This window comes from Durio zibethinus, chromosome 11 (genome assembly GCF_047325235.1).
Source record: "Durio zibethinus cultivar Kanyao isolate XHJ-2024 chromosome 11, ASM4732523v1, whole genome shotgun sequence".
NCBI lineage: Eukaryota > Viridiplantae > Streptophyta > Magnoliopsida > Malvales > Malvaceae > Durio > Durio zibethinus.
Genome location: NC_143172.1, coordinates 11,967,988 through 11,985,060, shown reverse-complemented (window position 1 = coordinate 11,985,060; position 17,073 = coordinate 11,967,988). Strand labels below are relative to the sequence as shown.

The 17,073-nt window shown below is 31.7% G+C and overlaps 1 protein-coding gene and 1 pseudogene across 2 annotated transcripts; both read right to left on the bottom strand.

The window, feature by feature from the left end:
• Nucleotides 1-4,989: 4,989 nt before the first annotated feature.
• Nucleotides 4,990-16,304, bottom strand: LOC111284112 (1,4-alpha-glucan-branching enzyme 2-2, chloroplastic/amyloplastic-like; annotated as a pseudogene). Its single transcript, XR_016346349.1, has 16 exons — nucleotides 16,120-16,304; nucleotides 15,607-15,723; nucleotides 15,037-15,119; nucleotides 14,007-14,128; nucleotides 13,714-13,833; nucleotides 12,860-12,978; nucleotides 12,633-12,743; nucleotides 12,231-12,359; nucleotides 10,767-10,847; nucleotides 10,111-10,227; nucleotides 9,507-9,589; nucleotides 8,464-8,585; nucleotides 8,171-8,290; nucleotides 7,313-7,431; nucleotides 7,086-7,196; nucleotides 4,990-5,280 (listed from the first exon to the last, which is right to left on the bottom strand). The product of XR_016346349.1 is annotated as a 1,4-alpha-glucan-branching enzyme 2-2, chloroplastic/amyloplastic-like (transcript).
• Nucleotides 7,071-12,656, bottom strand: LOC149516131 (1,4-alpha-glucan-branching enzyme 2, chloroplastic/amyloplastic-like). Its single transcript, XM_089768719.1, has 9 exons — nucleotides 12,633-12,656; nucleotides 12,249-12,359; nucleotides 12,099-12,161; nucleotides 10,767-10,847; nucleotides 10,111-10,179; nucleotides 8,464-8,585; nucleotides 8,171-8,290; nucleotides 7,302-7,431; nucleotides 7,071-7,196 (listed from the first exon to the last, which is right to left on the bottom strand). Exons 1-9 carry the CDS (start codon nucleotides 12,654-12,656, stop codon nucleotides 7,071-7,073), a joined length of 846 nt encoding a protein of 281 aa, XP_089624845.1.
• Nucleotides 16,305-17,073: the final 769 nt, after the last annotated feature.

The following is a 17,073-nucleotide window of genomic DNA, read 5'->3' as shown; positions in this document are numbered from 1 at the left end:
TATTTGGACGTTATTTGTGAAACTGTTATCGATGCTTGATGTGATTAATTGTCCTAACTTGTTTTTATATTTATGCAAAAACTTGGGGGGGAGTACTCAAAGCTTTGAAATTTTGCTGTTTTGCTTTGAAAATTACTTTTGCTGGAGAGAAGCTTTAAAATATGAAACCCTGTTTTTGCAAGTTTTTGAATGGAAATTGTTTTGAATATCCTGAGTTCAATGCTTTAAACTTGATTAAGCAAAGAAACATGATATAACATGCATTTTTTTTAATTTATCATAGTGTTGAGTGCAAGCTGTAAAGGATTTTGGAGCTTAAAATATCAAAACTTATTTCCAAATAGCTTTGCGTACAAAAAAACCATTCTACACAATTTCAAACTGTGATATGGAAACCATTCACGTAGTTTTAATATTTTGTTCTTTTTCTTGCTTATTCGCTTTAGATACATTTTCAGGAGAATTCATATCGGAATGTTACATGTGAATGCTCTTGATATTAGGATTGCGTCAATGATCTTGATATTTGGGCATTATTTGTGAAATTGTTATCGGTGCTTGATGTGATTAATTGTGTGCTAACTTGTTTTTATATTTATGCACAAACTTAAGGGGGCAGCACTCAAAGCTTTGACATTTTGCTGTTTTTATTTGAAAATGACTTTTGTTATAGCAACGCTTTAAAATATGAAACCTTGTTTTTGCAAGTTTTTGAATGGAAATGAATTTGAATATCCTAAATCCAATGCTTGAAACCTGCTCAAGCAAAGAAACATGATATAACTTGCATTGGTTTTAATTTTTCAGTGTTGAGTGCAAGTTGTAAAGGATTTTGGAGCTTAAAATGTCAAAATTTGTTTCCGAATAGCTTTGGGCATGAAAAAAACCATTCTGCACAATTTCAAACAGTGATAAGGAAACCATTCATGCAATTTTCATTTTTTTTTTGTTTTTCGCGCTTATTTGCTTTAGATACATTTTCAGGAGAATCCATATGTGATTGTTACATGTGAATGCTCTTGATATTGGGATTGCGTGAATGATCTTCATAATTGGAGATTATTTTTGAAATTGTTATCAGTGCTTGATGTGAATAATTTGTGTGCTAACTTGGTTTTTTATTTATGCACAAATTTGGGGGGAGCACTCAAAACTTTGAACTTTTGTTGTTTTGCTTTGAAAATGACTTTGGCTGGAGTCAAGCTTTAAAATATGAAACCCTGTTTTCACAAGTTTTTGAATTGAAATGAATTTGAATATCCTGAGTTCAATGCTTTAAAGTTGCTTAAGCAACGAAACATGATTTAACTTGCATTTGTTTTAATTTTTCACAGTGTCGAGTGTAAGTTGTAAAAGATTTTGGAGTTTAAAATATCAAAATTTGTTTCCAAACAGCTTTGCGCATGAAAAAAACCATTCTGCACAATTTCAAACTATGATATGGAAACCATTCGCATAGTTTTAATATTTTGTTGTGTTTCTTGCTTACTCGCTTTAGATACATTTTCAAGAGAATTCATGTGGGAATGTTACATGTGAATGCTCTTGATATTAGGATTGCATGAACGATCTTGATATTTGGGCATTATTTACGAAACTGTTATCAGTGCTTGATGTGATTAACTGTGTGCTAACCTGTTTTTATATTTATGCACAAACTTAAGCGGGCAGCACTCAAAGCTTTGAAATTTTGCTGTTTTGCTTTTGAAATGACTTTTGTTGGAGCAAAGCTTTAAAATATGAAACCCTATTTTCGCAAGTTTTTGAATGGAAATGAATTTAAATATCCTAAATCCAATGCTTGAAACTTGCTCAAGCAAAGAAACATGATATAAGTTGCATTGGTTTTAATTTTTCACAGTATTGAATGCAAGTTGTAAAGGATTTTGGGGTTTAAAATATCAAAATTTGTTTTCGAACAGCTTTGTGCATGAAAAAAAACGATTCTACACAATATCAAACTGTGATATGGAATCCATTCGCACAGTTTTAATTTTTCACTGTGTTTTGTGCTTATTTGCTTTAGATACATTCTCAGGAGAATTGATGTGGGATTGTTACATGTGAATGCTCTTGATATTGGGATTGCATGAATGATCCTGATAATTGGACATTATTTGTGAAACTGTTATCGATACTTGACGTGATTAATTGTGTGCTAACTTGTTTTTATGTTTATGCACAAACTTGAAGGGAGCACTCGAAGCTTTGAAATTTTGCTTTTTTGCTTTGAAAATGACTTTTGCTAGAGCCAAGCTTTAAAATATGAAACCCTGTTTTTGCAAGTTTTGGAATGGAAATGAATTTGAATATCCTGAATCCAATGCTTTAAACTTGCTCACGCAAAGAAACATGATATAACTTGCATTGATTTTAATTTTTTACAGTGTTGAGTGCAAGTTGTAAAGGATTTTGGAGGTTAAAATATCAAATTTTGTTTTCAAACAGCTTTCTGCAAGAAAAAAACCATTATGCATAATGTCAACTTGTGATATGGAAACCATTCATGCAATTTTACTTTTTTGTTGTGTTTCGTAATTATTTGATTTAGATATGTTTTCAGCAGAATTCATGTGGGATTGTTACATGTGAATGTTCTTGATATTAGGATTGCGTGAATGATCTTGATAATTGGACATTATTTGTGAAACTGTTATCGGTGCTTGATGTGATTAATTGTGTGCTAACTTGTCTTTATATTTATGCACAAACTTGGGGGAAGCACTCAAAGCTTTGAAATTTTGCTGTTTTGCTTTGAAAATGACTTTTGCTGGAGCCAAGCTTTAAAATATGAAACCTTGTTTTTGCAAGTTTTTGAAAGGAAATGAATTTCAATATGCTAAATCCAATGCTTTTAAACTTGCTTCAGCAAAGAAACATGATATAATTTGCATTGATTTTAATTTTTCACAGTGTTGAGTGCTTGTAGTAAAGGATTTTGGAGCTTAAAATATCAAAATTTGTTTCTGAACAGCTTTGGGCATGAAAAAAACCATTCTGCACAATTTCAAACTGTGATATCGAAACCATTCACGCAGTTTTAATTTTTTGTTGTGTTTCGTGCTTATTTGCTTTAGATACATTTTCAAGAGAATTCCTGTGGGATTGTTACATGTGAATGCTCTTGATATTGGGAATGCGTGAATGATCTTAATAATTGGAATTTATTTGTGAAACTGTTATCGGTGCTTGATTTGATTAATTGTGTGCTAACTTCTTTTTATACTTATGCACAAACTTAGGGGGAGCACACAAAGCTTTGAAATTTTGCTGTTTTGCTTTGAGAATGACTTTTGCTGGAGCCATGCTTTAAAATATGAAACCCTATTTTCGCAAGTTTTTGAATGGAAATGAATTTGAATATCCTAAATCCAATGCTTTCAACTTACTCAAGCAAAGAAACATGATATAACTTGCATTGATTTTATTTTTTCACAGTGTTGAGTGCATGTTGTAAATGATTTTAGAGCTTAAAATATTAAAATTTGTTTCCGAACAGCTTTGGGCATGAAGAAAACCATTCTGCACAATTTCAAACTATGATATGGAAACCATTCGTGCAGTTTTAATTTTTCATTATATTTCATATTTATTTGCTTTAGATACATTTTCAAGAGAATCCATGTGGGATTGTTATATGTGAGTGCTCCTGATATTGGGATTGCGTGAATGATCTTGATATTTGGATTTTTTTGTGAAACTGTTATCGGTACTTGATGTTATTAGTTGTGTGCTAACTTTTTTTATATTTATGCACAAACTTAGGGGGAAGCACTCAAAGCTTTGAAATTTTTTATTTTGCTTTAACAATGATTTTTGCTAAAGTCAAGCTTTAAAATATGAAACCCTATTTTAGCAAGTTTTTGAATGGAAATGAATTTGAGTATCCTGAATCCAGTGTTTTCAACATGCTCAAACAAAGAAACATGATAACTTACATTGGTTTTAATTTTTCACAGTGTTGAGTGCAAGTTATGAAGGATTTTGGAGCTTAAAATATCAAAATTTGTTTCTGAATAGTTTTGGGCATAAAAAAACCATTTTGCACAATTTTAATTTTTCGTTATGTTTCATACTTATTTACTTTAGATACATTTTCAAGAGAATTCATGATGCTCTAAAGAATTTGTGAGATTGTTACATATGAATGCTTTTGATATTGAGATTGTATAAATACTCTTGATATTGAGATTGCGTGAATGATCTTGATATTTGAACATTATTTGTAAAGCCGTTATTAGTGCTTGATGTGATTAATTGTGTGCTAACTTGTTTTCATATTTATCCCCAAACTTAGAGGGAGCACTCAAAGCTTTGAAATTTTATGTTTTGCTTTGAAAATGATTTTTGCTAGAGTCAAGCTTTAAATTATTAAACCCTATTTTGTGAGATTGTTACATATAGATGCTTTTGTGAGATTGTTACATATAGATGCTTTTGATATTGGGATTGCATGAATTACTTTATATTTGAACATTATTTGAGAAACTGTTATTGGTGCTTGATGTGATTAATTGTGCGCTAACTTATTTTTATATTTATGCATAAACATAAGGAGAGCACTTAAAGCTTAACGTTTTTTAAATTTTTTGTTTTGCTTTAAAAATAATTTTTGCTAGAGTTAAGTTTTAAAATATGTAGCTAATTTTTTAATGAAAATGAATTTGAATATCTTGAATCCAATATTTTAAACTTGCTTAAACAAAAAAATATAATAACTTATGTTGATTTTAATTTTTTATAATGTTGAGTGCATATTATAAAAGATTTTAGAGCTTAAAATATTAAAATTTGTTTTTGAATAATTATGAACAAAAAAAAAAAAACTATTTACAATGGCAATTGGATTAATATTATTAGCGGTAAATTCTGTTGCTTTATGTTATTAGCTGTGAAAATGTGGTTTAGTGAAATATACTCAACTTGCAATGTGCTACTAGAATGTGCTACTAGAAAGTAGTTTAAGACAACCTGATACTAGAGACAATCTTATAACAAAGCAATTTGATCAATAGATAGTGTTCAAACACAACATTCAGCCAACAAAAGGTTGAATAGAAAGCGTTCTTACAACATTAATAAGAAAAAGATACAATTAACATCAGCAGCTAGCAACAACTGTCAACAGAACTGAATATCAATTTTTTTGGTTTTCTGTTTACCTTTATTGCTTTTAGAAGTAAGAACTTGACTTTTTTGAGTATCAATTGCATCTTCAACAACCTTCTTCTTGCCTCTGCTTGTCCAAACTACTATCACTTTCTCACTTTCCAATCCAGGCTATCAAATAACATTTATCAAGTTATAATAGGTAATACTTAAAGGAATTAAAATAAAAAATATATATATATGTTTGGTAAAGAATTACTCATATTTAAGATTTGTCTTCCTATTTCTATGTTTGTATATAATCCATAACCTCATTAGACTTTTGTCTTGGTTCTTTCTGGTGGTAGCTCTAACAATGTGTTTATCGTTGTGACTTCCAATGCTGTTTGTTGAAATTGCTCTCTTCCCAATGGTTGTTGTCAAAGAGTTAGACTTTGAAGAGAGAAAATAATTTTTTGAGGTTGAAATTGAAAGAAAACAATGAAATTGTTGGTGGTGGACATGGTAAAGATGGCAATTGAAAAATAATTTGGCTTATCCCATTCTTTCTTATCCTTGTGTTTTTTGTAATCTTTTTCAACACCACAAAAACGCTAAAAACTTAACTTATATGCTCGATAATGGGTCAAGATTGTGATAAGGGCTTGTAAAACTCTTATTATATCAAAGGCTATCAGATCAATGTTATTAGCTATGAATTCTATTGCTTTATGTTATTAGCTATGAAAATGTAGTTTAGTGTAATATTTTCAACTTGCAATGTGCTATTAGAAAGTAATCTACGGCAATCTGATACTAAAGGCAATCTTATAACAAAGTAATCTGATGAATGTCGACAAAAAGTTTTCTTACCCAACATTCAGTATAGAAAACATTCAACCAACAGAAGGTTGAATAGAAAACGTTTTTACAACATTAACAAGAAAAAAACATAGTTAACATCAACAGCCGGCAACAATTGTCAATAGAATAAAATTTCAACTTCTTTGGTTTTTTGTTTCCCTTTATTTTTTTTTAAAGCAAAGACTTAGACTTTCTTGAATACTAATTACATCCTCCACAACCTACCTCTTGTCTCTACTTGTCCAAATTACTATTACTTTCTCACTTTTCAATCAAGGCTGTCGAATAACATTTATCAAGTTATAATAGGTAATACTTAAAGGAACTTAACATAAAATATATATATATATATGTTTGGTAAAGAATTACTGACGTTTAAGATTTATCTCCTTGTTTCTAAGTTTGTACATAATCCATAACCTCATAAGACTTTTCTCTTACTTCTAGTGGCAGCTCCAACAGTGTGCTTATCTTTATTACTTCCAATGCTATTTGCTAAAATTGCACATTTTCCAATGGTTGTTGTAGAGCAGTTGGACTTTGAGGAGAAAAGTTTGTTTTTTGAGGTGGGCATTGAATGAAAGCAATAAAATTGCTAGTGGTGGACAGGGTAGAGATGGCAATTGAAAAATAATTTGGCTATCTCATTCTTTCTTATCCTTGTGTTTTGTGTAATCTTTTTCAATGCCAAAAAATTTTTGAAAACATAACTTATAAGCTTGATAGTGGGTTAGAATGCTTATGAGAGCCTATAAAACTCTTATTATATCAATGGCAATTGAAGCAATGTTATTATCTGAGAATTCTATTGCTTTATGTTTTTAGCTGTGAAAATGCAATTTACTACAATCTAGTCAACTTTCAATGTGCAACTAGAAAGTAATCTAAGGTATTCTTATAACAAAGTAATATGATGAATGTCAGTAACAACTTTTAGTCCTCAAGAGGATTTAGTTAAGAAACAAACATAGAGAAATGATGCTTCTCCACTTACAAGAACCAAATGTTACATCAGTTCTACTTCTCTATATAACATAAAGTCAAAACTTTGATAATTAACATCTGAACATGCAAGTAACTTATTATATAACACCAAGCAAAATAGAAAATTTGCAAACTCACTCAGATATTACCTGCAACCCATGATGGGTGTACATCATTGAAGTCACACCATCAAATCTGAACCCATCAAACTTGTATTCGTCCAGCCACCATCTTGCATTTGAAAGAAGAAACCTTAGTACCTAAAGCAACAAGTAAAAATTAATATTTACACACAATAGGATGGAAGGAAGCCAAAATCTTTCAACAAGCTATTGTTTAAGAGAAGTTTCAGTAGAAGTACATACTTCCCACCTACCATAATTAAAAAGGAAAGAATCCCACATCCAATGGTGACCCTTTGACCTCGAGTGGAAGTAATGAGCATCGGTTCCATCAAACATGTTCAATCCATCTAACATATTATTAGATGCATGGCTGTATTAGTCAAACATTAGTAAGATACAAAGATGGATGAGAAAATTAATTAATAACTTAATTTAACTAAAGAATAAAAAATTAATTGAGACTTATAGCAAAAGATTACTCACTCAAAGCAACAGAGCAAATACTTGAATAAAAATTTGCTACAACTTAGAAAAGAATTTAACATTAACGACATGCAAAAGATAAAAACTTTCATTGTAAACAATACAGTAAGATTCCATTTGGTAGTTGTTTTTGCTACTAGCTTTTTGCTTCCAAAAGCAGAAAGTATGTATGGGTAGAAAAGACAATAATACTTTAAAAGAATTAAAAATAAAAAATATAATCTCTTGTAGAACAAAATTCTATGATTTCTCTTTTAATAGAACAATTATACTACAAATTATATTGCATTTAATCATATATATTTTCAAACAATTATTACTTTGCTTTCTCCCTTTTAGGTTTGTTCTTTAGAAACCATTTAGGAAGCCAAAAGCAACTAGAAAAAACATAGGAAGAGTAAGGACCAATAACAGCCTAAATTCTCATAGCCATATTTGCATCAAGTCTACCGGAAGAATGACCATACAGTCTAAGCAGGAAAAAAAAAAAGAAGAAAAAGAGTTTATGTTTTTATTTTTGGTAAGAAAAAGCTGGGAAAAACCGTATTGCACAAAAACTGTAACAGCAAATAAAGCTGAAGGGTGTGTTTCTAGAAATTATATTCTCCTGCAAATCCAATTATTACCTGTGCACAATATCCATAAGAACAAGTAGACCCAACTTGTGAACCCTATCTATCAGTGACTTAAGATCATCACAGGTTCCAAAATGGCTGCTTGGTGCAAACAAGTTTGTCACATGATACCTGCAACATATTAAATGCAACTTGTTAAAAGTAGAAGAGGTTAGTTTCCATAACCAAAACTAAATTCTGAAGAAATATTTCTGTTTACGTCCAAAACATAACATTTTAGTACAAGTTAACAAACATAAACAGCAACAAATAAAGATGAGCTGATATTTTGATGGAGATAATACCCAAATCTAGCATAATACAAGTGCTCTTGAATAGCCATGATTTGAACAGCATTATATCCAAGTCTTTTAATGCGGGGAAGCACATCATCTCTAAAGTTGGTATATGTGTTAATTATTGGCTCCTGCATCTCAGAGTTGATAATATTAAGAAAACTAGGAAATGGATTAACCATACCAAAGTTTACCATGGAAGATAAAGACTAAAGGTTTTGTGGGACAAATTTTCTTTGAATGACAGTATGACGAAAACTAGAGATAAATTTTGGTTTAATTGCAAATTTAAGCCTCTTAATGGGTTTTAGAAATGGGTGAAGAATCATAATGAAATGCAATCAAACCAACTTCTATGTTATTAATTTGAAATTGCTATTTAAGATATTTCTATGCACAAAGCAGTTACCAGAGATCCAAGTCATTAGCTGTTTGGCATTTGCATTATCATTAACTAAAGTAATACTCATTATTTAGTATAATCCAAATGGAAAAACTTCCTTTAACCAAATACGAAAAGTAGGCCGTATACACCTACGTGGCTATTTGCTAGCTTAATTTGACAGATTTTCTCTTTTAAGAGAGGCCACCCTGCCTACGGGATGCAGTAAAGTTCTATTTCAAAATTTACTGGCCTTTCCAGATAGCTATATTGTTTGATGCTCTTAAAGGTGTTCAATGCAAGTCAAAATGTCTCTATATCTTCCTTTTTTTTTTTTTTTTGGGGGGGGGGGGGGGGGGGGTGGGGGAGGGGTTAAATTTCATAGTTTAAATACTAGTACAAAGATAAGTTTTCCTATAAAATGTATTGTCTTATAAAACCTCCTGTTTTACTTTTCGATCTCAAAACCTTGCAAGAACACTTCACAGGAAGGGTCGAAAGAAATAGCATAAAAAATATGATCCCACACGTGATAGCATTAAATGAAGCTTTTTATCAAACTTAAGGTTTCCTCTTTTAAGATTAAATAAACCAAGGAAGTGCAATTCAGCACAGAGACAAAAGAGTTGAATAACAATTTGCTACATGCAAGGAATAGGAATATGCATACCATGCTACTCATTCCAACATGTGATTCATAGACTTAAATGATTTTGGTCTCTTTGGCTGGGGGTGTTTGAATACATACTTTTCCTGTTACAGTATAAAAATCATTAGTCAGGTTGGAGAGTACAAAAATTTGAGATAAGACACATAGTACAGACTAAACTAAGTTGACTGTGCTGTGCAATGATTAAACTTGAACAAGCGAGAACACAATTTAGAAACTGACTTCATATATGAAAAAGAACCAATCAAAATTGGTTTTTTAAAAACCTTTAAGGGCATTGATCTTAATATTAACGTTATAAAGGAAGACATTCATCAAAACAACCTACTCTAAGATGAATAAGAAATTCATTATTTGTTTATATAATCAATTAATATTTGTGCGTAGGCATGCATGCATGCTATTGTCTATGTATCTTCACACACATACAGTCATTTTAAAATTATCATAAACATTAGTTGGTATTTCTGATTTTCCCCAAGCTCCAAATATTTCAGATGCTTATAGTTTTTAAAAGAATAAGCTATCTACTTATAGTTTTTAAAAGAATAAGTTATCTAATCTTTCCAACAAAACCAAAATATCAAACAGCCACTAACTATACCTCTTCTGGCATACCATAGTACATTCTGTTGCATGGGATTTCACTTGGTGCTTGAACAGAGGACTTGATCTAAGCAGGAATGGAGTCCTTAATCCCAGATGGAGTTTCCATACAAATCTACAATTATATGGTCAAAAAGTTAAAATGGACACATGGAAAAAGAGGTTTGGATGAATGATAATTGACATGATCATAACAGTCCAACAAAAAAATGTTTTTTTGCTCATCTTCATCTTTTCTTTCTTTCTCCCTTCTTTTTGGGGTAGGAGTTAGTTGGATTTGAACTCAGCCACCTTGAATAATTTTGATTGCCTTGGAGACCACCCCATTAAATACTTCAATGCCTTTATGTCATGAATTCTAGTAATTAATTATTGTAAAGGTTGTAGTACAAACCACTGATTTATTCAAACCATATACACATGCAATAGGATCAATGTAAAAAAAAAAAGCATCATACTAAGGTTCCTGGTCCACAGATCATGATCAAAAGGTTAAATACATTGTTGATCTACAGGGAAAGAGTTGCAAGTTTTTATACTTTCTTTTTACTCTGACTTAAAAAGTGGAAAAAGGAAATAATAAACAAGTAGCATTTGAATGTAAGCACAATAACTTTTAAGAGCCAAACTTATGTTCATCTACAGGTAATTTACCTTCACTTGAGAACCATGGGGAATTGGTGGTGAATAATCAGCATTATTAGGCCAAAAGATCTCCCAGACACCAAACTCATTCTGTTAAAAAACAATTAATATTTGTAGAATTGACCATTAGATGTTATTTAAATATAGAAATAGACAATAAATCACTGCCAATGTAAATCAACATAGCTTTCTAAGCACTTAAAACACATTCACCTTCCCTTTTATACTTGAAACTGCATGGCATTAAATATATGAATTAGCTAATACAATTATTTGTTACATAAGCAAGGTGACTTTTGCACTTAATTATAGAAACTTTGACAGGGTTTATCTTCTTAACTTTTTCTATTTGGAGCTTTTAAGAATACCAACTGCACCAGACTATACACCTAATCTTTAGTCCATTAAGACATTAAGAAGAACATTCATGCTCACATACATATATATGTATATATATAAAGATCCATGTTTACATTCAGATTTAACATTAAGCTAAATGTTTTGACAAACCAAACTTAGATAACTTTTAACTTCTTTCAACAGTTGCATTTAGAGAAGATATAAGCATCGCTTATGAACAGTTGGTATAGAAAATACTACAGTTTCTTGAGGCATACATCTTAGAGCACATGGGTCAGAGTCAAAGAGAAAAGCAGGGGAGAATTGATTATTATGATAGATGACAATTTAAGATGGTGGAAGTCTACCTTCAACTATTGTTTCTTTTCCTCTTCAACATTCACAGAACATAAAGAATGTTATTTTTGTAAATAATATATGAAAATCTGCAACTAAATCACTCCAATATAAACATTTTATCAATTAAATGTTCCTTACTATGCTAATATTTCTAAAGGGTAAAACATAAATTACCTTTTATTGTGCTAGTAGCTCTTTAGGTGAATTATTTGTACAAAAGATGAAATATGTGAAAAGCAAGGATATTTTAAGATTTCTGGAGATTCTTGTTTGTTCCTTTCAAGTGTTTTTGGAATTTTCATTTTTGGCATCTTTAGTTGCTATGTTTCCATAACTCTTGGTTTACAATAAAAATTAGTTCAATTTACAACAAGCATTTTTTTCAATTCTTTAGTTCATTCTACAATATCAAAACACTTAACAACTAGCAGGGTAACCTACTTATTCATGGCATATGAATTCAATTGATGCATGAAGAGAAGTGATGAAGCAGTAGAGAATTAGAAAAACATGTACAATACACAAATGTTTGGTAGGCTTTCGCACAGACAAGTACATGTGTGCAAACTTTTTCAAAACCATTTCTACACTTAGCATCCTCATGGATCACGTAAAAAAGTATTGAAACCCCATTCCATTTACGCAACCCAGTGCAACAAATGTTGCTGTAAAGGAGACAGGAGACTTAAAGCGGACATCATAATTCTGGAACAGATAAATAATTATAAGTCGAAGGATGCTCAATGTGACTCAAAGAAGAGTTATAGAACATACATCCTAACCAATGGTGACAGCCTCAGGATGTAGCCCATGAATCATATGATTAACCAGCATCAGATAAACAACAGCATCTACATCAGTTGCATATCCGAAATACTCATTGTAGTTTCCAGTAAATGCTACCTACAGCAAGTTCAAGAAAACAAAGGTTAAGCCGGGATAATACATTATAATGATGCAATGACACTAACAACCTTTAGTCCTCAAGAGAATTTAGTTAAGAAACAAACATAGAGAAATGATGCTTCACCACTTACAAGAACCAAATGTTACATCAGTTCTACTTCTCTATATAACATAAAGTCAAAACTTTGATAATTAACATCTGAACATGCAAGTAACTTATTATATAACACCAAGCAAAATAGAAAATTTGCAAACTCACTCAGATATTACCTGCAACCCATGATGGGTGTACATCATTGAAGTCACACCATCAAATCTGAACCCATCAAACTTGTATTCGTCCAGCCACCATCTTGCATTTGAAAGAAGAAACCTTAGTACCTAAAGCAACAAGTAAAAATTAATATTTACACACAATAGGATGGAAGGAAGCCAAAATCTTTCAACAAGCTATTGTTTAAGAGAAGTTTCAGTAGAAGTACATACTTCCCACCTACCATAATTAAAAAGGAAAGAATCCCACATCCAATGGTGACCCTTTGACCTTGAGTGGAAGTAATGAGCATCGGTTCCATCAAACATGTTCAATCCATCTAACACATTATTAGATGCATGGCTGTATTAGTCAAACATTAGTAAGATACAAAGATGGATGGGAAAATTAAGTAATAACTTAATTTAACTAAAGAATAAAAAATTAATTGAGACTTATAGCAAAGATTACTCACTCAAAGCAACAGAGCAAATACTTGAATAAAAATTTGCTACAGCTTAGAAAAGAATTTAACATTAACGACATGCAAAAGATAAAAACTTTCATTGTAAACAATACAGTAAGATTCCATTTGGTAGTTGTTTTTGCTACTAGCTTTTTGCTTCCAGAAGCAGAAAGTACGTATGGGTAGAAAAGACAATAATACTTTAAAAGAATTAAAAATAAAAAATATAATCTCTTATAGAACAAAATACTATGATTTCTCTTTTAATAGAATAATTATACTACAAATTAAATTGCATTTAATCATATATATTTTCAAACAATTATTACTTTGCTTTCTCCCTTTTAGGTTTGTTCTTTAGAAACCATTTAGGAAGCCAAAAGCAACTAGAGAAAACATAGGAAGAATAAGGACCAATAACAGCCTAAATTCTCATAGCCATATTTGCATCAAGTCTACCAGAAGAATGACCATACAGTCTATGCAGGAAAAAAAAGAAGAAAAAGAGTTTATTTTTTTATTTTTGGTATGAAAAAAGCTGGGAAAAACCGTTTGCACAAAAACTGTAACAGCAAATAAAGCTAAAGGGTGTGTTTCTAGAAATGATATTCTCCTGCAAGTCCAATTATTACCTATGCACAATATCCATAAGAACAAGTAGACCCAACTTGTGAGCCCTATCTATCAGTGACTTAAGATCATCAGGGGTTCCAAAATGGCTGCTTGGTGCAAAGAAGTTTGTCACATGATACCTACAACATATTAAATGCAACTTGTTAAAAGTAGAAGAGGTTAGTTTCCATAACCAAAACTAAATTCTGAAGAAATATTTATGTTTACATCCAAAACATAACATTTTAGTACAAGTTAACAAACATAAACAGCAACAAGTAAAGATGAGCTGATATTTTGATGGAGAGAATACCCAAATCTAGCATAATACAAGTGCTCTTGAATAACCATGATTTGAACAGCATTATATCCAAGTCTTTTAATGCGGGGAAGCACATCATCTCTAAAGTTGGCATATGTGTTAATTATTGGCTCCTGCATCTTAGAGTTGATAATATTAAGAAAACTAGGAAATGGATTAACCGTACCAAAGTGTACCATGGAAGATAAAGACTAAAGGTGTTTGTGGGACAAATTTTCTTTGAATGACAGTATGACGAAAACTAGAGATAAATTTTGGTTTAATTGCAAATTTAGGCTTTTTAATGGGCTTTAGAAATGGGTGAAGAATCATAATGAAATGCAATCAAACCAACTTCTATGTTATTGATTTGAAACTGTTATTTAAGATATTTTTATACACAAAGTAATTACTACAGATCCAAGTCGCTAGCTGTTTGGCATTTGCATTATCATTAACTAAAGTAATACTCATTATTTAGTATAATCCAAATGGAAGGACTTCCTTTAACCAAAGAACACAAAAAGTAGGCCGTATACACCTACGTGGCTTTTTGCTAGCTTAATTTGACAGATTTTCTCTTTAAGAGAGGCCACCCTGCCTATGGGATGCAGGAAAGTTCCGTTTCAAAATTTACAGGCCTTTCCAGACAGCTATACTGTTTGATGCTCTTAAGATGTTCAATGCAAGTCAAAATGTCTCTCTATCTTCCTTCTTTTTTTTTTTTTGGGGGGGGGGGGAGGGGGGGTGGGGTTAAAATTGATAGTTTAAATACAAATACTAAGATTAAGTTTTCCTGTAAAATATATTGTCTTATAAAACCTCATGCTTTTTCGGTCTCAAAACCTTGCAAGAACACTTCATAGGAAGGGTTGAAACATCCCACACGTGATAGCATTTAATGAAGCTTTTTATCAAACTTAAGGTTTCCTCTTTTAAGATTAAATAAATCAATTAAATAAACCAAGGAAATGCAATTCAGCACAGAGACAGAAGAGTTGAATAACAATTTGCTACATGCAAGGGAAAGGAAGATCCATACCATGCTACTCATTCCAACATGTGATTCATAGACTTAAGTGATTTTGGTCTTCTTGGCTGGGGGTGTTTGAATACATACTTTTCCTGTTACAATATAAAAATCATTAGTCAGATTAGAGAGTACAAAAATTTGAGATAAGACACATATTACAGACTAAATTAAGTTGACTGTGCTGTGCACTGATTAAACTTGAGCAAGCGAGAACACAATTTAGAAACTGACTTCATATATGAAAAAGAACCAATCAAAATTATTTTCTTAAAAACCTTTAAGGGCATTGATCTTAATATTAACGTTATAAAGAAAGACATTCATCAAAACAACCTACACTAAGATGAATAAGAAATTCATTATTTGTTTATATAATCAATTAATCATATTTGTGTGCATGCATGCTTTTATCTATATATCTTCACATACATGCAGCCATTTTAAAATTATCATATAAACATTAGTTTGTATTTCTGATTTTCCCCAAGCTCCAAATATTTTAACTGCTTATAGTTTAAAAAGAATAAGTTATCTAATCTTTCCAACAAAACCAAAAGATCAAACAGCCACTAACTATACCTCTTCTGGCAGATCATACTGTATTCTGTTGTATGGGATTTCACCTGGTGCTTGAACAGAGAACTTGATCCAAGCAGGAATGGAGTCCTTAATCCCAGATGGAGTTTCCATACGAATCTATAATTATATGGTCAAAAAGTTAAAATGGACACATGGAAAATTAGGTTTGGATGAATGATAATTGACATAATCATAACTGTCCACCAAAAAACTGTTTTTTTTTTCATGTTCATCTTTTCTTTCTTTCTCCCTTCTTTTTGGGATAGAAGTTAGTTCATAACTGTAACTCACCAATAAAAGCAAAAAATCTAACTCTAATTGCAATATAAAACAGCCTGAGTATAAACTGTAGAATAAATTTTACAGTGGAAGAGTTAACAAAATAACTATCACAAACTAAAGATATGAACTAATCTTATCTATGCAAATAGCTTGAATTGGCTGCAGACCATAACAAAGATCTATTATACAAATGCTATCGATTAAAATAATAAAAATGTAAGAGGCACATACCTTATCTACAACATCATCAGAGAAATGTGCTATTAGGATTTCCATATTCATTGATCACTTTGCTAAATACAAACATTGTAAGAGGTTCGGGTCAGGAGCATCAAACCTGTGTTTTTCATTTTTTGCTATACTATAAAATGCAAAACCTTTTTTTTTATATCATTTCATTCTTCTTCTCTTTCAAAGAGCAACATTTTCTCTCCACAAAAAGACACACCCGGCCACTATCCCCTAACCCAGATCCCGGCGACGGTAGCCGACCCGGCGCCGTTCACTGCCGCTGTTTGGCGTCAGTTGGCTCCAAAATTTCAGCCGTGGACTCCTCTCTTCCTTCTCGTCTCAGATTCAGCCTCTGTTTTGCTCAAATCACCTCATAATAGCTTAGATCTGAAACTTTAATCCGAAATTTTAAACCGCCGTTCACCCTCTTCTTGCCATCCGGTCGTCCTGAAACCAAAGTATGTTGTTTCTCCCCTTCCATCCTTCCTTTCTACCGGTTCAGATCATCCAAAAGTCTCCTGGCCACTGCTGACCTCCATACACCGCCGTCGCTCCCACCGCCCAAAAAAATAGCTCTTTTCTCTCCTTTTCCAAAATCTTAAAAATACTCTCCCAAATCACTCATAAAAACAAAAAAAAATCCCATGACCGAAAGCCCTTTTCGTCCTCAACGGGCCCTTTTCTCTTTCTTTTTTTTTTTTCCTGATGGATTCCTCAATAGAGGACTGTCGTTGTTTGCATTTTTTTTTTTGGCTTTGCTGGCTTGGTTTTTTTATTTTCTGTCCTTTTCGTCCTCAACGGGCCCTTTTCTCTTTCTTTTTTTTTTTTTTTCCTGATGGATTATAGAGGACTGTGGTTGTTTGCATTTTTTTTTTTTTTTGGCTTTGCTGGCTTGGTTTTTTTATTTTCTGTTTTTGGCTGTGACAGTTGCTATTTATTTTTTGGCAGTTTCGA